Source organism: Phyllostomus discolor, chromosome 3 (genome assembly GCF_004126475.2).
Source record: "Phyllostomus discolor isolate MPI-MPIP mPhyDis1 chromosome 3, mPhyDis1.pri.v3, whole genome shotgun sequence".
NCBI classification, from domain to species: domain Eukaryota; kingdom Metazoa; phylum Chordata; class Mammalia; order Chiroptera; family Phyllostomidae; genus Phyllostomus; species Phyllostomus discolor.
Window position 1 is genome coordinate 209164210 of NC_040905.2, and position 23591 is coordinate 209187800.

Below are 23591 nucleotides of genomic sequence, written 5' to 3' on the forward strand. Positions count from 1 at the left end.
ACCGGGGACAGGAGCACACTCGACCACACAGTATGGCTAAATCCATTTATTCTGAAATAAAACAAATAGAGTCGAATCAACCCCATCCCCACCTCCTTACTCTGTCCTATGTTATCAATAAATAAGTTTATTCTTGTATTTTTATAATAATAGGAATGACAGGGACGGGGTGGCAGGGGGACCGTGTGGGGGCGGAGCCCCCACCCCGCTTCCCCAGAGTAGTGTCACGTGGTCAGATCACCATGATCTTCACCCCAGTGTTGCTGTCGGCCCGGTAGAAGAAGGGGATGCAGGGGTTCTTGCTCAGGCCCGGGTGCTCCTGGCAGCTCTGCATCTCGCACAGCAGCTGCATGATCTGCTGCGCGGTGGAGTTCTCCAGGGCAGCCGGGCCCAGCTCCACGTTGTCGGCCAGGCTCACCTCGAGGAGGTCTTTGGGGAGAGAGAGCGAGAGGGAGGGAGGGGCAGGGCTCTGGGTGACGTGCAAGCTCCGCCCGCCCGCTGGCCCGCCTGCCCTCCCCGCGGGCCCCACTCACCACCCTGGCTGGGAGCAGCTCCGGGTGCCTGAGGGGCTGGGGGCGCTGCGGTGGGCTCTCCAGCAGGGCTCTGGCCGGCCCCCAGGAACTTGCCGTACAGTTCATTGCGCTCGCCCACCAGGCGCACCACCAGCTCCTGCAACTCCAGGAGCTTCACCTGCAGAGAGAGGCGCTCAGCAGCCACACCCCGACGCCCGCCCGGCCTGGCCCGGCCCAGCCCGCGGCCGGTCAGGACCCCTACCTTCATGTCCTCCTTGTCCTTAGCCAGCCGGCTGATGTACTCCTCCTTTTCCCGGTGCCGCTCCTTCAGCACCGCCCTCTGATTCTGGTACAGGGTGATGTAGTCTCCTGCGAGGGGCGGGGAGGGCAGGTGGTGGGCAGAGCTCAGCCGCCGGGCTCACCGCCCACCACGCCGCGCCCCCCGCTCCGGCCACCCCCTCACCGATAGTGTCCGTCTCCCCGGACAGCTGAATGCAGCGGTGCTCCAGCTCCTCGACCCGCTCCTTCAGGTCCGCGTTCTCTTGCATGACGTCTGTAAAGCGGCTCTGCGGCCGGAGAGCACAGTCAGTAGCCACCTGCCCTGCCCATGCCCACCCTCCCCGGCCCATGCCGGGGGACACTCACTCACCTGCAGCTTGTCCATGGCCACCTGGAGGGCCTGGTGGCTCTCCGCAGGTGCGCTGTCCCTGCTGGGGGCCGGGGCTGGGGTTCCCTCCTCCGGCTCGCGCTGGGCCGGGGCGGCCAGGTGAGCCAGGTGCTGGCAGCGTAGCCTTTGCTTCCTCAGCTCCCTGCGCAGCCGCGCCTGCTCCTCCTCAGCGCTGGCTAGGGCCGTGTTGAAAAATGCCACCTGCGAGCGAGAGGTTCGCGTGTGCTTTTGTGGGGGAATGCTCAGGACACGTGGGAGGCACAGAGGCAGAGAGGGGCTCCCCCCAGGGGGCCTCTGTGGACACATCTGTGGCTCAAGGATGGTGTGCTGTCTGACCATCGGCCCCCAGGGCAGACTGGGGGTAGAGAGAATTAGAGGGTGCAAACCAAGAGGTAAGCGGGGTGCCCGGGCAGGACCTCAGAGGGAGGCAGTAAGGTGGACAGTGGGGGGGAGGGGCAGGGAGTCAGCTCACCACGGCCTCTCGGCTATCGAGGTCCTCTGGCACACTCAGCTTCGGCCTGGGAGCCTCCTCCCCCTCCTCCTCCCGGTCCGGTTCATCTCCTGCTGGGGGCAGCGGAAGGGTCCTCAGACAACCCCACGTGGGAGGCGCAGCAGCCCAGGAAGACCGCTCGGGGCCCGGCTCTGCCTCGCCTCACTGTGCAATCCAGTCCCCAGAAGCAAAGGACTGGCCGTCCTAAACGTCTCTTCTAGCTCGATTCTGCGCTGCTAGGGGTCCCCCTCCTCCTTGGGCTCTGTCCTCTCCCTCCGGGTAGTTCCAATTACCTTCCCCAGGCAGAGCCATGAGGCTCAGCTGGGCCTGTAGCTGCTGGTTCTGTTGGTTGACAGCTTCCAGGAGCCCCTACAGGGCCAGAAAAGAGCGTGAGAAGGGACACAGGTTGCAGGCCTTCCCAGGCAGGGCTCAGGGGCCCCCCAGCGTGCCAACTCACCTGGGTCTCCTGCAACTCCTGGCGGGCCATGTCGGCCTCCTCCTTGCTCTGAGCTTCCTCCTGCTGCTGCTGCTCCAGGAGCTGCGAGTGCAGCAGCACCTGCTTCTGCAGTAAATCCTTGTCGAAGAGCAGCTGCTGGTAGGCGGCCGCGTACTGCTGCAGGTAGTTCAGGTACTGATCCCGCTGCTGCTGCAGGCTCTGAGCCTCTTGGCTCCTCAGCTCCACCTGCAGGAAGACCCCGGGAGTGAGGGCAAGTGGTGGCTTGCTCCCAGATTCTGAGCCCACTGCTCCCAGATTCTGAGCCCATAGCCTGAGGTTGGGCAAAGACCCCTGTGCCTAATGCAGGCACTGAGCTCTGGCTGGGTAGCTCAGCTGGGTAGAGCGTCACCCCAATACACCAAGGTTGTGAGTTTGATCCCTGGTCAGGGCACATATAAGTGGAACAACAAATCGATGTTTCTCTCCTCTTTTTCAAATGCATAAACTTAAAAAAAATTTAAGCTTATTTAAAAAAAAAAATAAGGCACTCACTGAGAGGCTCAGCCGCCTGCCCATGGCCCTACCTCCTCTGGCCAGGACCTCAGCGACCGCCGCCCCCGCCCCGGTCCAGGGACACACGCCGCCTTCACCCAGGCTTGTCCCTTGTCACAACCTGCTTTCCAGGCCAACTTTAGGCCACAGACTCGTGAACAAGCAGAATGCCAACCAGCACCTGCTAAGCGCACACCAAACGCCTGACACTCTGCACACGTGACTCTCCTTCAGTCCGCAGCACTTCCACAGGAACATGCTCTCCCTGTTTAGCTAAGGAAGCTGAGGCTTAGAGACGCGACGTCAGCAGCGACTAGCGGGGCAGAGGCTAGGAGGCAGAGCTGACCGCAGTGAGCCGCCCTTCGTACGCCATCCACACCTCTTCCCCTCGAGTTCGGCGCCTCAGCTGGTGATGATGGCCCACAGCGCAGGGCTACCCACCTCTAAAGGTCAGAGGGTAGCCCTGGCTGGTGTGGCTCAGTGGGCTGAGTCCCGGCCTGTGAGCTGAAAGGCCGCCAGTTGATTCCCAGTCAGGGCACGTGGCTGGGTTGCGGACAAGGTCCCCAGTTGGGGGGCAATGGATCGATGTTTCTCTCGCATATCGATGTTTCTCTCCCTCCCTTCCCCTCTCTAAAAAATAAGTCCTTTTTAAAAATAAATAAGTGTGCCCTGGCTGGTGTAGCTCAGTGGACTGTGCGTAGGCTGCAAACCAAAGGGTTGCCAGTTCGATTCCCAGTCAGGGCACGTGCCTGGGTTGCAGGCCAGGTCCCCGGTGGGGGCCACCTGAGAGACAACCACACATGGATGTTTCTCTCTCTCTCTTTCTCCCTCCCCCTCTCTCTAAAAGTAAGTAAATAAAACCTCTAAAAAATAAAATAAAGGTCAGGGGTAGGGGGCAACAAGTAGTCACAGGCTCTGAAGAACTCTGAGGTCACCTGTCTCCAGGCTACAGCTGCCTCTGTCCTGGCCCTAGCAGCCAGCTCAGCCTTGCCCAAATTCCTCCCTCCCCTGAGGCCGGAGCCGGCTCTGAGCCCTTCTCAGTGGGGGCAGGGTTACCGTCTCCTTCTGGTCCCCCAGCTTCTCCTGCAGCTGGCCCAGCTTCTTGGCCAGCTCCTTCTTGACATACTGCTCCGTCTGAAGTGTGCTGGTGAGCTCCGCATTCTCGTTGGTCTGGGCAGAGAGAAGCAATCAGTGGCCCCGCAAAGCAGCTGGAGACACATCGCAGCTCAGGGAACCGTGGAGGCAGGCAGAAAACCGCCCCTCCCCCCACATTCACCCGCGTGGGCTCTCTGGGTCACCGGATGCCTTCATAGGCTCCATGTCACGTAAGCACCATGCCACCCCATTTTAGAGGTGGGAAAACAAGGCCCGGAGATTCAAAGGGCCCTGCCCTGCACCAAAGGCATGGCAAGGGAGCCGGGCAGGCAGGGCTGCGCACCAGCCTGACGAAGCCGTCCTGCAGCTCGGCCAGTTGCTCCTTGAGCTCGCGGTTCTGGGAGAGTGCCCGGCTGATGGTGGTGCGGTCGCTCTGCATGTCCTCCAGGATCTGCTTGCGCATCTCCGCCTGCTCCCCCCAGCGCTCGGCCTCCTGCTCCAGCTCCAGCAGCCGCTGCCCCTGCTCCTGGTTCAGGCGGCTCAGACTTTCATTGTCCTGAATTTGGGCCCGCAGCTGCCCTGCCAGGGTCTCCAGTTCCTGCTGTAGCTGCTCCGCTCTGGCTTGTAGCCGCTGTTCCGCCTCCGAGGGCCCCGCTGGGGGCTCCTGGGGTGGGGGGACAGCTGAGAAAGGACGCACACAGTAAGGGCCTCTTGCCTCTGCAGTCTCAAAAAATGCTCTTCTTGGTCCGCAGCTCCTAACTTGGCCTCCTAGCCCCAAATCTTGGCATCCTGGCTAATGATTCCTCATACTCCTATGATGTTCAGTCTTGCAAGATGCTTCCAAATAGAGTTCTTTACACTTTTTATGCTCAAGACAACTCTGGGTCACTGACAGTTCACAGTCTACCCCTTTACTGCAGATGGGGACACTGAGGCTCAGAGGAATTGCAAGGCTTGCCAACTCCTGGAATAGGCCCCTTTCCCTGTGCCACAAGGCCCGTCCATCCACCCGCCCCCTTGGGGGGCACTCTAGCCGCCCTGCTCCCCGCTCGCCCCGGCCTCGGCTCACCTAGCTGGCTCCTCAGGTCTGCCAAGCTGGTCTCCAGCTCCTGCACCTGACTCAGGCCGTGCTCCTTCTCCTCCCTCAGCTTGCACATCTGGCCAAAGCGTGGACAGAGTGGCGGGGATGGAGGGACGGCCAGGCGACCGTCTCCCTCTCTGCCCCCACCCACAAAACACACCCACCCCTCTGGCTGCACATGGCAAGTGATGTGACTCCCATTTACAGATGGCCAGAAAGACCGAGCAACCTGTAAGGTGGGGGGCCCGCAGGTCACATCTCACCTGCTCTGACATCTGCTGCATCTTCTGTTGCCAAATGGCATTCTCTTCTTTCAGATTCTCTGCATACTGGTCTCTCTCCACCTGCAGCTGCTTCAGCAAATCCTTCAGCTGCAGAGCGGGCGCAGGAGTGAGCGGGGCCGGCACTGGGCCTCCCCGGCTCCCGGCCGCCTGGGGTCATCCTGCTCTCCCACCCCACCCTCCGCAAAGCCTCACCTGCTCCACCCGTGTCTCCAGCTGGGCCCGCTCCTCCAGGGCCTGCTGTAACTGCTCCCTGCTATCAGGGGTCTCAGACTGACTAGAAAACTGGATGGTGAAGAGTGAGGTTAGACCTGGGGAAGCCACACGATGCTCCCCAAGTGGGTCTGGGCTGGGATCAACATGCGGCTCGGGGTCAACGAAGAACTCTGTCCCGATGGTGTCGGTGCCGTGTCCACAGCATTTACGTTTACGAGGTACTATTGTGAGCTACTCCAACAATGCGTGTTCAAAGTCCTCCCAGCGTTTCCGCTAGCCCCCAGCCCTACCCATGTGGTGTGCACCCTTCCTGACCCTTCCTACACAGATGCAAACATGTTTACTTCAGACACGTTACGGTCGTGCTGTCTTGGGGTTCGGTCAGATAGCGTCCTGCAGCTTGTTTTCCCTTTGCTGCACACAAGAGGTACTTAATTTCTGTCATGTTGCAGAGCAGTCCAATACAGCGTAGGAATACAGCGTGCTCCCACCGCCCCCCTGCCCATGGCCTTCTAGATGGCCGTAAGAAGATGACACCCTGGTGCTGGTCCTCAAATGGAGTGGTACGAGCGGCCACCTGGCCTTCCGAGCACCCTTCCGCTCTAACTTCTTAGACTGATGACACTGCCTATCTCGGGCCCAGGCGCAGCGTGCCCTGGTGGGGGCGGGGCGGGGGGTGGGTGGAGCGGCGATCTCAGATCCGCTCGCCGCCAGGCCAGGGCACAAGCGGAGCCTGGCGCTTCACTCTGGGGCCCTGCTCACAGAGCAGCGCCGACAAGCAGGTCACGTCCAGGACAGTGCAGTCAGGGGGATGACCGCAGGAGCCAGAGCTGTCTGCTCAGGAAGACCTCAGGAAGGGCAGGGGCCTCACACACCCCCTTTCAAAGCAAGGAAAGGTCTGTCCTGGGAGAGGGGGCGAGACTGTTTCCGTGTTCTTCCGGAAGGAAGACCCCTGTGGCAGGAGCTAGGTCCACCAGGGCAGAGAGCTGCTCGGAGGGGCTCTCTGGCCCAGGCACCCTGACCACCTGGTGGCTTGGCCCCCCCAGGGGAAGAAAATAAAATTCATGGGCTACCTACCCTGATAAATGTCATCTATACAACAGTGGTTCTCACCCGGGACGCTGGTAAAAACAAAACTAAAAAAGCCTTCTCCCTGAGAGTCTGATTCTGAAGTTGCAGATTTGTATCCAGATCTAGAGGACTCTATGGCAGGACCAGAACGCAGATCCAAATTTGCCAGCTCTTGGCTGGGGGTCCCCCACGGTGACCCCACAGAACCCGGCCCCAGGGCCCCAGCCCCTCACCTGCTGCAGCAGCAGCTCCGACATCTCCAGCTTCCTCTGCAGCTCTTCCAGGCTCAGCTGCACGGCCTCCTTGTCCGTCACCAGGACCCGGAGCTTCTCCTGCAGCTCTGAGTTCTCCTGCTTCAGGTCTTCGTTAGTTTTGCTGTGGCCAGAGGCAGTGGAGAGAGGCATGAATAAAGGACAGAAAGGGTCACTTTGGTGGTCAACCCACCGCCCTCACTGTGAAACCACAGACTCCTGGCACTAGAAGGGACCCAGGATCAGGAGCCGCAAGTGACAGGCCAAACAGAGGACATGAGCCGTGTGAGGCCAAGCACGAGTTGGCGCAGCAGGGACCGGAGCCTGCTCTGCACATGTCCGAACCTGGACGGCCTCCCGCCATGCTACCTGCACCCCTCCCACCGCCCAGCACGGCACCCAGCCCAGGCCCCCAGCCCTCACCCGCCCCCATCCTACTTGCTCTTGTATAACTCCAGCTTCAGGGCGTCACGATTTTTGACTAGTTCTTTGTTGTGCTGAAACACAGAAAGGCGAGGTCAGGACCGGGCAGGCAGCCGGTGCGCTGGCAGACCAACAGCGGTGACAGTGGCACTCCGTCACCCAGAGCCATCACGTTCTACGTCTTTCCAGAGCACTTCCAAGCCTGCGTCCTCACTCGCTTTCAATAGGAACTCAACCGGCAGGGACAGGAGAGGCAGATCAAGAGATTCAATCCACAGCTGGCTGCCAGAGGCCCAGGAGAGCAGATGCTCTGCTATTGTTACTACTATTAGCGTCATCACGTAAAAAAAAATTGTTTTACCTGCCCTGGCTGGTGTGGCTCAGTGGGTTGAGCACTGACCTGAAAACCAAAGGGTCACCAGTTCGATTCCCAGTCAAGGCACACGCCTGGGTTGCGGGCCAGGTCCCTAGTGGGGGGCATGTGAGAAGCAACCTTTCTCTCCCTCTCTGCCTCCCTCCTTTCCCCTCTGTCTAAAAACAAAATAACTAGACAAATTTTTAGCCTCACCTGAGAACATTTTTTCACTGGTTTTTAGAGAGAGAGGAAGGGAGAGAAAAACACTGATGCCAGAGAGAAGCATCAACCGGGTGCCTCCCATTCCTGCCCAGACCGGGGACTGCACGTGCCTCGACTGGGCGTCCAGCCGCAACCCAGGGATGTGCCCTGGCTGGGAATCAAACCCACACCCTTCCGGTTAGTTGATGGTGCTCCAACCACGTGAGCCACAGCGGCCCGGGCACCGTCACCTGTGAACCTTCACTGTGCGCTCTACCAGGCGCCACGCCAACCCTCAGAGCCCCTACAATCACCGCAGGGAGCAGCTCCTGTCGCCACCCCCGTCTCACAGGCGAGCAGTGCGGAGCGCGAGAGGGGACGCCGCTTGCCTGAAATCACTTAGAGCGGCGACTGAACACTCCGGTCTCTGATTATTTAACCACCTTTCCTTCCCGGGGCGGGGGCACGATATGAGGGGAGGGGTTAGGTTTTCATTGTAATCTCTCATTCATTGTTTGAGTGGATGACACACTGGCGCGGCCCCGAACTCAGAGGGCACAGAAGGGACATGCCTCCCAGCCGCCCTCTCCCTCAACCCTGGGTCTTTGTGAACCCTTTCAGACACGGCCTCTCGCGCACGCTCTCTCTCTCCCTGTCTCTCACTTCTCCCCTTCTACGCACAGGATAGCATGTTAAACACACTGTTCTGTACCTGGGCCCCCCAAGTCCCCAGGCTGGCCGAGGCCCAGGGCTGGCCGAGGGCGGGGCTGGCACGTAGGCTCTGAGCCCCACGGACAGTGCTCCCCAGTGCCCACGGCCCCACTGGTTCCCAGGCCGCTGCTCACAGCCACACGACTTTAAACCGGGGAGAAACGGCCGTGCTGCCCTCTGAGCGGCAGACACTCCGTCCTAAGGAAGGGACCTCGGGGCTCCCTCGCCCCCGGGGGCGGCTGTGCTCACCCTGTCCGCCTGCTTCTGCTGCGTGGAGACGGCGCACAGCGTCCGCTCCAGGTCGCCGACGCGCTGCTGCGAGGACTGCAGGAGACCGGCGAGGTCCTCCGCCTCCCTGCAAGGACAGAGGGACGTCAGAAGAAGGGATGCCACGGAGACCCATGGGTGCCCAGTCCATGCTATGGCAGGGCGCCCAGTCCCCACCTGTCTTTTGCCGGGCTGCTTGCTGAGTGTGGGCCAGGGCCGTCTGCAGCTCCGTCTTCTCCGACACTAGAATCCCTATGGTCTGGATGTGAACCTTTGCGAGAAAGGCCGAACCCGGGCTGAGAACAAGGAAAAGCGGCACCTGGGGGCCTCGCGGGAACACCCTGTGGCCAGTCCGCTTACCTGCAGCTGCTCCCTCAGAGCTCCCTGCTCCTTCGCGAGCTTCTGCTTGTACTCCTGCTTCTCCTGCGGGGACAGAGGAGGCCAGTCTCTCACCGGGAGGAGGAGGAGGAGGACATGACACAGCGAAAGACATGCCCCAGAACGCCACCCGTGGCGCAGGAGGGGCCCGTCAACGAAACCAGGTTGGTGGGGAGTGGTGGGGGGGATCAGGGATGGGGAGGGGCCGTTATTTTTCCAGGCCGGGGCGGGCGAGCCAAGAATGAGCCTTCCGGTCTGAGCCCTCCCCCGAACCCTCGGCCACGTATGAGCAGACAGAGAAATCAACGTTACTTTTTCCAGTTGATCCGCAATTTCCTGGTTCTGTCGTTTCTGTGGAGTCAAAGGCAGGCGGCGGGGGTTATCCCCTGCACTGTGGTCCCCAGACCAAGGAGGGGGGGTGGATGGGGACCAGGAATGGGTGTTTTGTTTTGTTTTAATGGCAACATACCAATCGTTTATTTGTGCACTTATTTAATTTCTTCCCATTCCCATGTCACCATTTATTCCCCCTCCACTCCCGCCCCCCAGGAAGGGGTTCTAAAGGGAAAGGTTCGGAGCTGCCAAGCGAACAGACTCCGGGTGTAGGGTGGTTTTGCTCCCAGCTACAGAAGTGCGTGTCTCAACCCGAATCCCTGCGAGAGGACAATGACAATGACGTGAGCCTCGGGAACCGGGGTTCGAGGCGGGAAAGACGGCCCTTCCGCCAGCTCGCGATTCGGAAGCGCTCACTCATTCTGCGGGCATTTACTGGGCCGCTGCGCAGCAGACATACAGGCGTGAAAGGGACCTTTAAACTTTTGATTTTTTGAGCGAAAAGGGACCTTGGACACCCTCTAATTCTACCTCCCCAGGAAACGGAAGTCCAGAGAGAAGCGGCTTGCTCAGGGTCAAAGGCAGAGCAAATGAGAGGCAGCGTCAGGGCCAGAACACAGCAGGCAAGCCAGTGGTCCCCCAGGGCCGAGAGGCGACAGCGCCACAGGGCCAGCGTGGGGAGGACTCAGCGAGCAGGGAGGCCGGGGGACAGAGGGCAGGCGAAGGGGCAGCCGCAGAAAGAGCCATGCCACATGCTCCGCACTCCGGGGTCCCTCCAGCTGAGACCTAGGCCCCCCGGCCCCCCATTCTCCCTTGGCCCCAGGGGCCCCAGATTAGCAGTGTGGAATCAGGGGACCCCCACACACCCCTGGGCTCTTACCAATTCCTCTATCTGGCTACCGAGCTGTTTGTTTGTTAGATTGCTGGAATCCAGGGCTAGAGAGAGCTCTTGGTACCGGCTCTGAGGCGCATGCAGAGAGGAGGAGGGTTTGGAGGAGGGCCGGGGGAGAGGTAGAGAGAGCAAACATTAGGGCTGGGGGTGTCCGGGCTGTCTCAGCTGGCAGCAGGGCACCCAGCCCCCTCTGCCGGGGTCGGGGGCTGGCCTGCAGGGTCCCTGGGTCCCAGTCCACAGCCACTCACCTCCAGAGCCTTTATGTTGGCAGAAGACGCCAGCCCCTCCCCGTTGACGAAGGACGCAGACTAGGAGAGATGCGAGAGCCCAGATGGAGACGCCCTCTGCCCCTCTCCAGGCCCAGGCCCGCCAACTTCCTGTCTTCCCCACCGACTAGCGAAATTTTCTTTTCTGCCTAAGTTGGCCCCTTCCTCCTTTTCTGCCAACCCCTCCCGGTTCCCCCCCCCCCCTTGCCTGCCCCCCCCCCCCGCCCCGCACACACACACAGCTCTCATCCTGTGCCCTCTGCAGCAGGATGAAACGATGCATCCAATCTCATGGTCCACCTCCTTCACTGGCACAGCTTCAAAGGGAGACCGGAGAAGGGATGCCTAGCTAAGCACCAGCCAGGAGGGTTGGCCGCTCCCAGCATCTTCCCTTCCTCTTGGGAGCCTCTGTCTCAGTTTCTGTCGTATCTCCTCCCGCCTTCCCACCCGCTCCGGGCTCTGGTCCCCGCAGTACCTCACAGACAAGACCGTTGAGCTGCTGGGAGAGCTGGCGCAGGCTCTCGGTGGATGAGAACCTGCAACAAACAGAGCAGTTAGGGCTGCAGGAGGCTCAATGGGAAGGAAGGGGCCGTGGGCAGCGCCTGCCCGACCCCCTCGGCCTCGGGACTGCTGCGCCCACAGGAGACACTCACGTGCTTTCGGGCAGAACGAAAGGGCCACTTTCAGGATCATAGTTCTGTTGGGGAAGGAACACACACAGTGAGAACAGCCCGGGGGTGAGGTAAGCCCGGGTCAGTCTGACAGCACTGCATCCCCCCGAAACTTAGGGAGCAACCTGGTGCTGGCCTCCCCCGCCCTGGTCCTCGGGAAGGGCCGAGCCGCCCGAAGAAAGCAGGGGCGAGTCCACAGTGGGCCCAGTCCCCGGGGAAGGAAGGGGGTGAACACTGAGCGGGGGGGCGGGCAGAGAGGGAAGAGACACAAACCTGAGATGACGAAGCAGCACTGGGGGAAAGGACGCTGTCAGGGGACATGGTGTTATCAGAAGGCAGTGCTGCGGGGGTGGCATGGTCTTTGGGCGCCTGTCACAGACAAAAGCGGGGGTTAGGGAGGCCTGTGGGAAAGGCCCCTCGCTGCCGTGGATGCAGGGGTGCGGAGCAGGTAGGGCAGGTGTTGCTGCAGTCAGAGTGACAGCCACACATGCTGGGAGCCACTCTGGGGTGTGGCGACGGCTCGCCCAGGGCTCGGCCACGCTGCAGCCTCCGGCCAGGGCTCAAAGCAGGCCTGCAAGACCTCCTTCATGGACACGGGCCCTGCTCTCCCTGGAGCTCAGCAAAAGACAGCAGCAGGATCTGACCTGTGGCAGCCACAGCAGGTGGAAGGGAGGGGTGCCGAGTCAGTGGGTTGGGGGTGGGGGGGCTGTGTTCTTCCACAAAGCCTGTCTGTGCCTCAGAGAGACCCCCCCCCCAACATGGACCCCCGCTGGGGAGAGGGCGCAGTGACGGAGAAGCAGGCGCGGTTTCCATGGCTCTCAGCCTCTTTCCTCTCGCTCTCCTCTCCTCCGTCCTCCCCCCAAACGCCGGCTGCGTCTGCCTGCTCAGGTCGTTTCTGGGAAAGAAGTTGCCCAACCAGAAGCCTCTCCCAGTTCCTGGAGGTGAAAAGTAACCCCACCCCAACCTCCTAGCTCCAAAACAACCACTACCCGGCCAAGAAAGCACCCGAGAAACCAGGGGTGAGACGTCCGCCCTCTGACCGTGGGCTTCCTGAAGACCAGCCTCGGGCCGAGGACCAGGGGCCCCGGGAAGCCGCTCTCCCTTCCCCAGCCCCGCCCAGCCCCTCTCCAGGCTCAGGCCCGACACCTCATCCAAGCCTCTGGCTCTAGAAAACCAATGTCCAACAGGCCAGATGGGCAGAGGGAGAGGGAAGACAGGTGACAAGCTGAGCGCGACCAGGGAAAGTGCCAGGGAGCCACGGCCTGCCCAGCGAGGCTGGGGCCTGGAGAGAGGGGCTGCCTGCTCTCTGGAACCCCCAGCTCTGGCCTTGGAAAATCCCAATCCGCTGCCCTCCTTACAGCAAGTGCTGCAGAGCCTGGGGGAGCTGAGGCCGGGTCAGGTTATTTGCATTGCTGCTCACGATATGCCCTCTGCCCCCAGAACCTGGTGCTGCCTTGCCAAACCACACAACTGACTCTGATAGGTAAGGGCAGAGGTTCCGAGCTGTCTGGGTGAGAGACTCTGGGGGCCGGTGGGCACCCTCCCAGCCACGGCACCAGCAGGCTCTAGGTCTCTCTGGGCACCTCGGATTCCCAATGACCCCTAGCATTAGGTGCAAAAAAGCTCAGAAGGGGAAAAAAACTATTTTTCTGAGAACTGAAATATATCTAACAAGACTTTTGTGAGCAAACAAATTATGTCATCATTTTAAGTCTTGCAGCTAAGTACGGGGCTGTTAAAAAACATTGTCCACTCCCCTCAAATGCCCCATTCCATCAAGGAGTTTTTTATTTCTCCATCATTCCCCATTTCTGGAGATGCTCTGTTTCCGCCCAGGATGTGGCGATCACAGGCCTGCGTTACTGCAGTAGAAAACTTCCGCGGGAAACAGACCCCTATAAAAAGAGGACTTAAAAACAACAAGTAGGGGCTGTGGGAACCTGCAACTTCATTTGCGCAAGGACAGAGGGACACAGGCACAGGTCGTCAGCTGCAGGATCCCTGCAGGCCTGTGCTGCCGCTCAGGCTGACAAGGTGAGTCGCAGCTGGAGGAACCTGACCGACCGGTGCGAGCGGTCCCGACGCCAGCCAGCAGCGCCCTGCCCCAGCCCCTCTCCCCGACACTGTTGCTGACAGGATCTGGGCCCATCTCAGCCCCACTCCTCTGGCCTGGCAGATGTCCCCCACGGAAGTCAATCAAGGAGGAAGTGCCAACATCACGTCCGGAGGATGTCACCTCCTGGCCCGCTGTACGCCGGGCTCCCCGCCTTTCCGGACTGTGCTCCCAGTCCTGGCCGTTACCTGCACTGAGCCCTCGGCCGGGAACCCCCATTTTCCCCTCTCTCCAAATGGATGGTCGTCACCCACCTCTGATCTTCAAACTGGCCTCCAAGGCCACCCCCTCCAGCCTCAAATCCATTGAAAACCAACTTCCTCCTCAGCTGAGCATGTGGAATATTGCCACATCTATCCTGCCCCCTCCAGCAGAGCCTGCCTCCCTCAGGGGGCGTTCTCTCTGGTTCCCCTGTTTTCTCTGGGGCCCAGCCAAGTGCCTCTGACATCAGAAGCCCACCGAATATGGCTACGTGTCCTTATTTGATTTGTATTCCTTCTTAGCCCTAGGGAGCTGACTCCCAAACCAAAATTAATTAATCAACTTAAAAAAAATCACAAACTGCTCTGCAGTTCATTGGTCTTTTGGAGACTGATGCCCTCAGGGCAAGACCCGAAAGGCTTGTTTTCATTCCTCTCGCCTAGTCTGCGGGCACCACCGGACATTCGAACACGCGGGCCGAAAAGCCCAAACCCAACACACCTGCTCTCGGAGCTATTCCCAATTTACCTTTGACCTTCAAGGCGCACCTCACCTTCTCCAAGATGATCAAAGATGTAGGGGAAGAAAAATGAACCCAGTCAACCAAGCGGGTGAAAAAGCAGACATGGACAGGACGAGGTTAATGACAGCAACATAAAATAAGCCAGAGGCCAAGTACCCCCCCAACACCAGAGAAGCCCTGGGACATGCGCAGCCGGGAGAGAACAAGCCGGAGAGGGGTCTCAGCACTGCCTCACCTTCCAATTGTCCAATGGGGAGAGCGCTACCCCATTGGAATGGTTAAGGTCGGACACCAGCACCTTCAGAATGTCCTGAATCTACAGGAAGCGAGAGGGAAAAACAAGGGCGGGGGGAGAAAGAGAAAAGTGGCTTAGAGAGAGGCAAGAGGGTCAAAGAAGGAGGAAGAGATGGGCCCAGGGAAATTCAATGCTAGAGAAGAGAGAAGGGGATGGATGCCACGGCCTGGGCCATCTTTCCCAGCAGCCACTCGCCGCCTCGCCACAGGCAGCCATGAGCGCCGATGAACAGAAGGAGCGGTCCCCTGGGCGGTGCAGCTCTGCGCACACCCATCAGACCTTCTCCTCGGGCCCAGGACGCCAGGGATGCCCCTGGCAGGGCTCCAGACCCCCACCTCCATTTTAACCACCGGACTTCCGAGTGAAGGTCTGCTTGAATGAAAGGGGTTCCAGCTAAAAATAAGTTTGGGAGACCCCAATGTGATGCAACAACTTCATCTTACAGATAAGGAAACAGAGGCCCCCCAGGAGGAAGTGATTTTCCTCGGGCTGCCCAGAGCTGGACTCAGAACTCCTAATCCAGTGCCTGGGGCTCCCCTCACCACACCCGGGGGGTCTGTGGGTGCCTCCTGGAGGGACAGCCTGCTGACAAGTGGCTGGCTGTCCTCATAGCCTGGTTTCCCCTGGAGGCCACAGATGAGGAAAAGCCCTCCAAGCAGTAAGTGCAATAGCAACAGCCCTTTGCTGGATGTTTACTCCATACCACGCCCTGCATTTAGGGATCAATATAAAAACAATGTCTTTTAAACTTCCTAAATGCAAGACAATATGACCCCAATTTTGCTGCTGTAAAATCAGAGACCTACGTGGCTTAAACAATTCACCCCAATCCGTATCCCTAACAGAGGGAGAGGTTGCTTAACCAGTACCTGACAGCTCTTCCACAATCTTAACCACTGCCCTCCACCGCCCCCTGCACACCCCCGTTCCGCTCCGGAAGCCTGGCTGGCCAAGACTCACATCCTCAGGCGAGTGACGGCCATCAGAAGTGGCTGTGTCAGGGCTGCTGCCATTTTTAATCTTCTTTTTCTTCTTAGCCACTGCAGGAACACTAATGCCTCGCTGCTGCTGGAATTCTCTCAGCTGCAAAGGGGAAAAGCAGTGAGACTCACGACCACCACCACCAACCCCTGCATTCACACCCTGCTTACACAGTTCACAAAACACCCACGTTCGCCAGCTTATTAAACACCACAACAACCCTACAAGGTGTTGTGACTCTTACTTCAAGACTGCAGAAATGGACTGATAACATAGCTTTTTTTTAAAAGGCAATAATGCAGCCCTGGCTGGCATAGCTCAGTGGATTGAGCGCAGGCTGTGAACCAAAGTGTCGCAGGTTCGATTCCCCGTCAGGGTACATTCCTGGGTTGCAGGCCATGACCCCCAGCAACCACACATTGATGTCTCTCTCTCCCTCCCTTCCCTCTCTAAAAAATAAATAAATAAAATCTTTAAAAATAAATAAAAGGCAATAATGCCATTGAAACTCAGTCTTCTGTCTCTGAGTTCAGGGGGTTATGCCATAAAACAGTAGCTGCCAGAGGTAGTGAACACTGAAGTGATCAGACCCGAAGGTCTGTCCTCATACATCCGTTAGAGATGCATGCACACCACGGCTACGCAAGCTTTTACATCAGTGCAGTCCCACGGCAGTGAGCTGGGATGGTAAGGGGAAAAAAAAGACAACCCAAGAACCATTTCAGAGAGAAGTCTCCTATACCCTTACAAATCTATGTAAATGCCATCCTTAAGTACATTCACATAAAAGGCATTGTCTCTCCCAGGATAATCCAGCAAAACCGATGCTTCAGTCCCGTATGTATCCCAAGGCACTCAGAGCAACCCATGCTGAGGTGACGACTGGGGGACGGTTGCCAGCTGTGAAGTGCGGTTTCCCGGGATCGGCTCCACGGAGGATAAGCGGATCTCACCGCAAAGAGCACTGACTGCGGGCCAACCAGGGCCCGGGGTCACAGAGAATTACAACAGGAGTTGGAGGATTCAGACGACAAATGTCAAAGTCTCTGGAGGGCAGAAACCTGGGAGAACACCAAACTAAACAAAACACACTGCCCCCACCAACACCCACAGATGCGGTCACTGTTTCGAGATCACTAGTGAAATGCGGGCTTTTTATGCTATCGATGTCTAGGGTTGGGGTAGAGTCTAGAGGAAGGAAGCCTGAAACCTCTCCGGACTAAGTCCCATAGTCCCGAGTCCCCTTTAAGATATTTGTGCCGTGACCACAGAACCGGAAAGCGGATGAAAACATTAGGAGACTGGGTCGTAAGATCGAACGCTGGGTAATGACAGTTTCGAGGGGGATTGTGACACAACTACATTCCACTCCTCCCAACCGACGCCCGAGTCGCCGCTCCCGCCGCTCCGCGGTGGGGGTAGGGAGCGCAGGGCCCGGACCCAGGTCCTTGGAGAGGGAGCCCACGGTGCCCAGGGAGCCAGGAGGTCCGGTTCTGGGAGGCAGAAGGCGAGGGTCAAGCCTGGAGCCGGGAACCAGCGGCCCAAAGTCACCCGGGAGCTAGGAGCGAGGGCGGGGGCTGGGCTGCCGGCGGGGTTGGGGGGGCGGGGCTGGTGAGACGACTTTGGGGAGGGGGACGCCGAGGGGCTCGCCCCGTGTGCCTCAGGGGCAGCACAGACTCTGGCCACCGTCCGGCCGTCGAGGGGCCTTGGGCTAAGTCAGGGGGCCGCGACTCGGCACGTTTTACCTTTTTCCTGGCCTCGGCCAATTTTTTCTGTCGGACTTCTTCCGACATCTCGGGAAGGGGAGGGGTGCAGGGGGGCCACATCACCGCGATCCCGGAAACCACCTCGGAATTGCTTCCGGCAGCCACCACGCATCTTTGCGGCTAAGCCAGAAAAGGAGGGTCCAGGGCGATTATAGGCAGCAGTGCTGTGGGCGTCGTCTTAACCCTTCGCCCCCATTGGTCTTTAAGAAAGATGAAAGGGGAAAGGGCGTGGCCATGCTGACGCGAGCCCGGAGGAACAGGCGGAGCCACCCACACGGAAAGCTGTCTCCGCCCCCCTGGGGGCGGAGCCCGACCTCGTCGGGTGCGCGCGCAGCTCGCCGCACGCCTGACCGTTCCTGGTCTCCTTCACAGGATCCTGATTATTTTGGGAGACCTGAGAGGCCGCTGTTCTGCCCCCACCCTGGATCCCCCTGCACTGCAGACCCCCCCGATACGGGGGCCCCGGACCCCAGGGCTCAGGAGGTGGGCTAGGAGCGAACAGCAAGGGGAAAGCGCATCCCTTCACATTCCCTTTCCTAACTCCCTCCCCGTAGCTCTGCCCCAGACTTTCCCGCCCTCGAGTTTCCTTCCAGAGACCTCGATCCTTTCCTCCACACGCTCCATCCTATCAGTATCTCCCCTTCCTCAAGGATCTCAGCCCTGGTCCCAGGAGCATATCTGCCCCTTCCCGACTGGATCCAGTCCCTGGCGCCCTTTCTTCCCAAGTCCTCCCCCACCCCACAGTACCCGCTTCTCCGGGAGCGGACTCCAGCCCCACTCAGCCGTTTTCCCCTTGGATTCCTCTCCAGGACCCAGCCAGGACTTTCCAAAAGTTGCCGCGGGGCCTTCCGATCCCCAGTGAGTATGCCTGTGCCCCACCCCCTTGCCCTCCACCCTGTAAGCCACTGCTGCTCCCAGCCCGCCTCCCCATGCCCACCGCAGCGGACCCCGCCCCCATAATGTCTCCACCCCGTCCCCCTCAGCCAACCCCACCCTTGTTATGCTGAGACACTCCGGGTCATTTCTCAGCCCTTCCCCTTCTTTTCCTCAGGCCCGCCAAGCTTCTGCGGAGAAGCAGTGGCCTGCCCTTGTGGGTGGCACCCCATGCGGGCTGTCTCCCCTCCTTCCTGTCAGCTCCACTGCCCCCGCCCCCACCCATCCCACCCGCGCAGAGACCACTTTGGTTCCCTCAAACACCTGTGCTGCCTCCTGCCTCAGGGCACGTGGATCGACTGCCCTAATCATGAATCCCCATCAGGGATACTTTTCTTTGAGCTTTTGGATGAGCTGATGCCTACACGACCTTTATTATTATTTCTACAGACCCACATGTCCTTTATTATTTTTTAAGATTTTATTTTTATTTACTTTTAGAGAGAGAGGAAGGAAAGGAGAAAGAGAGGGAGAGAAACATCAGTGTACGGTTGCCTCTTGCGTGCCCTGCACTAGGGGCCTGGCCAGCAACCCAGGCATGGGCCCTGACTGGGAATCGAACCGGTGACCCTTTGGTTTGCAGGCCCGCGCTTAATCCACTGAGCCACCCCAGCCAGGGCAGCGTCCTTTAGAACTGAGCTTCCTCCGAGAAGCTGCTCCCCCACTACTAGCTCAATCCAGCGACCCTGCTAGACACCCCCTCCCGTAGCACACTGTAACTTCCACTTCAAAGCGGTTTTCAGACTTGCGGTTTGGTGATTACTAACTTGTCCATCAGTCATTCATTTGACCAATGTTGTTGAGTGCCTACTATGTGCCAGGCACTGTAGTAGACCCAGTGTCATCGGCAGTCAGTATAACAAAGTCCCCACCTTCATGTGGAGTTTACACTCCAGCATATAAGGCCAGCAATGACGATAATGTTGTCCGTGGAAGGTATGACGTGTCCATTGGTGGTAGACGTCATAAAACAGCAGGACCAAGTGACAGTGAGTGGCTGAGGATGACCGTTTACATGGGATGGTCAGAGAAGGCCTTTCTGAGGAAGGGTGACCTGGAGCCGAGCTTTAAGTGAAGGCCCCTGGAGGAGGGGCACCAGTGTTGGGTGTTTCCTGTTTGGGACGAGGCTGCCTGCTCCATGAAGGCGAAGGGCCAGGCTCGCCGCCTGCTCCGTTGCTGAGCCCCGGGAGCCTTTGCCAGTGCCTGGCAGATGGTGACTGCTCACTTTTTGGTGACTGACCAGTTAGACGCCCCGTGCGAAGAATAGGAACCACGTCTTCCGTGGTCTCTTCTTGCATCACGTGTGGACAGTTGATCCAACCCACATTTCCTGAAGATTAGCAGTGACCCAGGCACGGGCCTTTGCAGCTTCTGGAAGCAGAAAGGGCAAGGATGAACTGTAGCCCCAGGAGAAGACTTTGTTGTCCAACGAGACTATAAACCCAGCGGCATCACTGGCTTCAGAGAAGGATCCACGCAGATCCGGGGCGGGTTCTCTGGGGTCAGCTTGGGGGCCGGGAGAGGCCCTTTAGTGGGGAGTGGCTTTGGCTGGGAGTGAAGGAAAACCCCAGTAACGGTGGCCTGAACAGTCTCCCAGGCCCCAGTCTTGTTCCACCACGTCGTCCACGTGGCTTCTACCTCATCATCCAAGACCCTGCTGGGCCCCCGCGCGACCTCCACAGTCCAGCTGGTGGGAAGGAGGAAGGCCAGAGAAAGGCCTGCCGTCTCCCTGGAAGGACAGTTCCCACATGCAGCAGACACTGTTTCTGGTTAAGTTCCACTTACTGGCACTTCGTTATAGGGCCACATCGAATTCCAAGGGAAGCCTAGAAATGTGCCGTATTTTGTCGTGTATAATGGCATGCCCAAGTTTTTGATCCAAACTTTCAGAAAAAAAAACTTTTGTTTTAATTGCCTAATTTAATTTTTTCTTTATTTAAATTTAGATACTTGTTTTTGTATTATAAAGGAATTTTAGCATTTATTTTCGAACATACGGTACAAGAAATTTTATGTAACAATTACAAAAGACAAGAACAGACACGAGGTATTTCAAGTACCACCTGTGTTTAATTCTTTCCCCTCAGAAATTTGGGCAAAAAAGCATGCATTATACACAGCAAAATACGGGTAGTCTTATTTGGGGTTGGGTGGTATCTATTTGTGTCACCAAGCAGAAGCAGGGAGCGGCTTTGGGGGACAGCTTGCAGGTTCTGGACTGTGGCTGACTGGTCAGTCCATCTAGCTAATGACTTTCTGTGCCACTCAGCGGCCATCTCCCAAGTCTGGCCCGGCTGATGGGGCCAGCGAGGATTCTCCGCACCTTGACATTCAGAAGCTGAAGGAAAAGAGGGACCTGCTGGACAAGGAGATCTCCCAGTTAATATCTGAGTAAGTCTGGTTGGGCTCCTCAGTGTCCTTAAGACGACTAGTGCCCAGTCACTGCAACCCAGTCGTCCTAGCTCAGTATAATTATTTCAAGATTTTATTTATTTATTTATTTTTAGAGAGAGGGGGAAAGAAGGGAGAAAGAGAGGAAGAGAAACATCAATGTGTAATTACCTCTCACATGCCTGTAGCTGGGGACCTGGCTCTCAACCCAGGCGTGTGCCCTGACTGGGACTCAGACCAGAGACCTTTTGGTTCACAGGCCGACACTCAGTCCACTGAGCCACTCCAGCCAGGGCAAGACGGAGCAACTTTTAAATGTGCATTTCATACTTGAGAGGATCTGATTGGCCACTCATGTGACCATCTGTGAACCCCTCAGCTGTGGCCAGGGTCACACAGTACTAGTGTGGTTGGGACCCCTCCCTGAGGGTACAGGGAGCATTTGCCAGAGGCTGATCCCTGCTACTGTAAGCTTTAGTGGACAGGGTCTCTCTCTTGCCATCCCTAGTCCCCAGCGCGGAGCACCTAGCAGGCCCTCAGTGCTGCCTTGTTACTCTCTGAACCTTGGGTCCTCACCAGCTTTCTCTCTCTGTCCGCCCCTCACCCCAGAGGCTACAACGTGGATGAGCTCGAGGACCACATTTCCCAGCTCCACGAGTACAACGACATCAAGGATGTAGGCCAGATGCTGCTGGGCAAACTAGGTGAGCAGCAGGACTCCGGGGGAGCGAGCAGGGCTTAGAAGGCGTCCCCATCTCCCAGGGGTGGTGGGATTTGCCCCTGAGCCTTCCAACTTGCTGACCCTCCCACCTTCTCAGCTGTCCCGCTCCCTGAATGCCCCTACCCTTCCTGTCACCTAGCGAAGCAGGTGAACAGCTCTTACCTGAGTCAAGGGTTTTAGGGTTTTCTCCCCCCTTGTGGGCGGACCCTGCTTTGAGGCTGCAGGCAGGTTTGACCATGGGCTCGCCAACCTGCTGGACCAAGATCTGGGGTTCCCTGTCTTCTGGGGCCTGTTCAGACTGGTTGAGACACCATCCTTGCTTCAAGGGGCTGGCAGAGGCAGAAGGAGCAAGGGTGACTCTGTGTGGCTTAAAGGGACACTTTGTTCCTCCGCAAACCCACTCTCACTCTGCAGAGGCCTGAGCCCAGGCACAGACCCCGGGGTGTCTGGGCTGGCCCGGACTGCCCAGCTGGCAGGTAAGGAACTGTGTCGATGGCCTCAGCTGCATCACCTGGCTCAGATCGGTGGACGTGGACGGTCAGCGGCCTGTGACCACTGGCGACAGTGTTCAGAGCCGGGACTGTCTGTCTACTTGCTGCATGGGCGTCATCGCTTGCTGCGGAACTGTCCGTGGGCGTCCAGGGTCCGAGGCAGGTCGGGCTTCTCTGTGGTTCAGTGAGGGACCGGTCCCACAGGGGGCGGGGAAACAGGAGCAGGGAGACAGGTGGACGAGGAGAGGGGGCTGCGCAGGGCCCAGGAGGGCGGGAGCGTGAGGCGCCGGAAGCCTGGCGGTCAGGGCTCGACCCCCGGGTGTGGAGCTCGAGTGGGCGGCCTACCCACTTTCCCTCTTCCCGTGACTCTTTACTGAGCCCCTGGCCTGGGCTGCGCCACGAGGCGTGGGGACACTTTGGAGAACCAGACACTCGAAAGGCTGTGTTACATGTGACTTCTGTCTCCATGCTGGGGTGAGGGGGGGAACAGTCACTTCGGAACACAGACCAATGAGTAATAAAACATGCCAGCTGCTGTGAAGGAATCGAAGGGCAGAGATGGAGGACACCGAGGTCAGAACAGGGTGGCCGCTGGGGGGGGGAGGGGAGGGGGACAGGGGAGAGCCTTCGAGGGAGCAGGAGGAACAGTGTCACCAAACGGCCAGGGCAGGGCACCTGGGCCGGGCGAGGGAGTCCGGGCTGCCAGCAGGCGCGGGACACCGCATAAGTGCACACGTCCATCTTCAGCAGGCGCTGCAGCTGCTCTGCGTGGGGAAAAGACGCGAGGGGAGCTGCACTCGACTCCTCTGCGGAGCGGGGTGGGGTTCAGTGAGTCTAGTTGCGGGGGCCAGGCAGGAGTCGCAGGAGGGCTATCTTGGCAACTAGGGAAGCAGGAAGAAGATGCAGGAGGGGTCCTGGGCGGACAGGGATGTAGCCACTGTCCCGCTCCTGCCACTGGCCAGTCCTCCTTCCTTTCAGCTGTGATCCGAGGTGTCACCACTAAAGAGTTGTATCCAGAATTCGGCCTGGACACGAGTGACTGAGCAGAGGCTCACAGCCCCTGGTCCGCAGCCAGCTGGGCGGCCAGGCATGGACAGGAGAAGCTGTGAGAGCCCACGCAGCGCACCTGCAGGCTTCCGGGCCAGACAGGGGCCCTTTTGCCGACCCCCGGGCCTCTCCCAGCGCTAAGCTGGGGAGGAAGGCTAGCGCCCACCTCCAGACTCCCCAGATGCCCCAGTGACACCCGTGTGTGTGTGTGTGTGTGTGTGTGTGTGTGCACGTTCTATTTGTGAGTAAACATGTGAACAATCTTTTTTTAATTTACATTTTTTAGATTTTATTTCTTTATTTTTAGAGAGAGGAGGAGGGAGGGAGAAAGGGAGAGAAACAATGATATGCGAGAGATACATCAATTGGTTGCTGCTTGCATGCCCCCAGCTGGGGACCTGGCCCGCAACCCAGCTGTGTGCCCCCAATGGGAATCGAACCGGCAACCTTTCAGTTTGCAGGCCAGCACTTAATCCACTGAGCCACACCAGCCAGGGCTGATGCACCTTGCTGTGAATCTGTGCGCTGACTCCCTCTCCTCTGGCAGCCCCCCCTCTCCCGGGACAGAGCCTGCCTTCGTTACAACAGCCTCACGTGGGCCAGGGGCTGTGACATGCTTCACACCCATGATCTCTAGTGCCAAATTGCATCCTGTGGGGATCTAGTTTTGCTCTCCCCATTTTTCAGATGAGGAAATCGAGGTTCAGAGAGGCAAAGTAACGTGCCCGAGGTCACGCAGCCAGTAAGTAGCAGAGCAGGGATTTGAGCCCGTGTCTAGCTCTGAAGCTGACGGTTTGCAGTGTTGCCTTTCTGGGGTGGGGGAAAGGGGGTGAGAGCTGAGAGTGAAAAAGCAACACTGGGGGAATTCTTCCCTTGTCAGTCGATCTGCACAGAGTGGGTTCCGGTCCCCAGCGGGCACCTCTGCCAGGCAGGGGTGAGCTGCCACTTCTGCGTTGGGTGTTGCTCATCGCCGCCAGCCA

General features: G+C 58.7%; 2 protein-coding genes across 6 annotated transcripts; one reads left to right on the top strand and one right to left on the bottom strand.

Moving 5' to 3' along the window:
• Window positions 1-26: 26 nt before the first annotated feature.
• On the bottom strand, window positions 27-17154 carry GOLGA2 (golgin A2). 5 transcript variants are annotated; one of them, XM_036022291.1, is made up of 27 exons: window positions 17008-17154; window positions 15242-15364; window positions 14222-14302; window positions 11423-11518; window positions 11132-11175; window positions 10954-11014; window positions 10461-10520; window positions 10201-10281; window positions 9300-9338; window positions 8970-9032; window positions 8787-8880; window positions 8592-8698; window positions 7091-7149; window positions 6635-6776; window positions 5310-5399; window positions 5097-5204; window positions 4822-4909; window positions 4096-4433; window positions 3714-3827; window positions 2127-2351; window positions 1963-2038; window positions 1652-1740; window positions 1162-1380; window positions 976-1078; window positions 775-881; window positions 534-690; window positions 27-429 (listed from the first exon to the last, which is right to left on the bottom strand). In XM_036022291.1, the coding sequence occupies exons 1-27, from the start codon at window positions 17086-17088 to the stop codon at window positions 233-235; spliced, it is 3042 nt and encodes a 1013-aa protein (XP_035878184.1). In that variant the 5' UTR covers window positions 17089-17154; the 3' UTR covers window positions 27-232. The 5 variants fall into 5 exon arrangements, with proteins under 5 accessions (XP_035878184.1, XP_035878182.1, XP_035878185.1 ...); XM_036022289.1 differs by having other exon boundaries at window positions 1652-1743; XM_036022292.1 differs by lacking the exon at window positions 14222-14302 and having other exon boundaries at window positions 1652-1743.
• SWI5 (SWI5 homologous recombination repair protein) lies at window positions 16331-22747 on the top strand. Its single transcript, XM_036022303.1, has 5 exons — window positions 16331-16769; window positions 17838-17886; window positions 20231-20352; window positions 20962-21056; window positions 22543-22747. Exons 1-5 carry the CDS (start codon window positions 16591-16593, stop codon window positions 22605-22607), a joined length of 510 nt encoding a protein of 169 aa, XP_035878196.1. The 5' UTR covers window positions 16331-16590; the 3' UTR covers window positions 22608-22747.
• Window positions 22748-23591: the final 844 nt, after the last annotated feature.

Bases quoted from the DNA above. Each gene is read 5' to 3' on its own strand.
- SWI5 (XM_036022303.1), top strand. From the start codon at position 16,591: ATGACAGTTTCGAGGGGGATTGTGACACAACTACATTCCACTCCTCCC. The intron at 16,770-17,837 runs GCGAGGGTCAAG...ATTCCTCTCCAG, and splicing joins CCGGTTCTGGGAGGCAGAAG to GACCCAGCCAGGACTTTCCA. The intron at 20,353-20,961 runs GTAAGTCTGGTT...CCCTCACCCCAG, and splicing joins ATCTCCCAGTTAATATCTGA to AGGCTACAACGTGGATGAGC.
- GOLGA2 (XM_036022289.1), bottom strand. From the start codon at position 17,088: ATGTGGCCCCCCTGCACCCCTCCCCTTCCCGAGATGTCGGAAGAAGTC. The intron at 14,303-15,241 runs GTGAGTCTTGGC...CGCTTCCTGTAG, and splicing joins GCCGTCACTCGCCTGAGGAT to ATTCAGGACATTCTGAAGGT. The intron at 9,033-9,299 runs GTAACGTTGATT...CTGTCCCCGCAG, and splicing joins TTGCGGATCAACTGGAAAAA to GAGAAGCAGGAGTACAAGCA.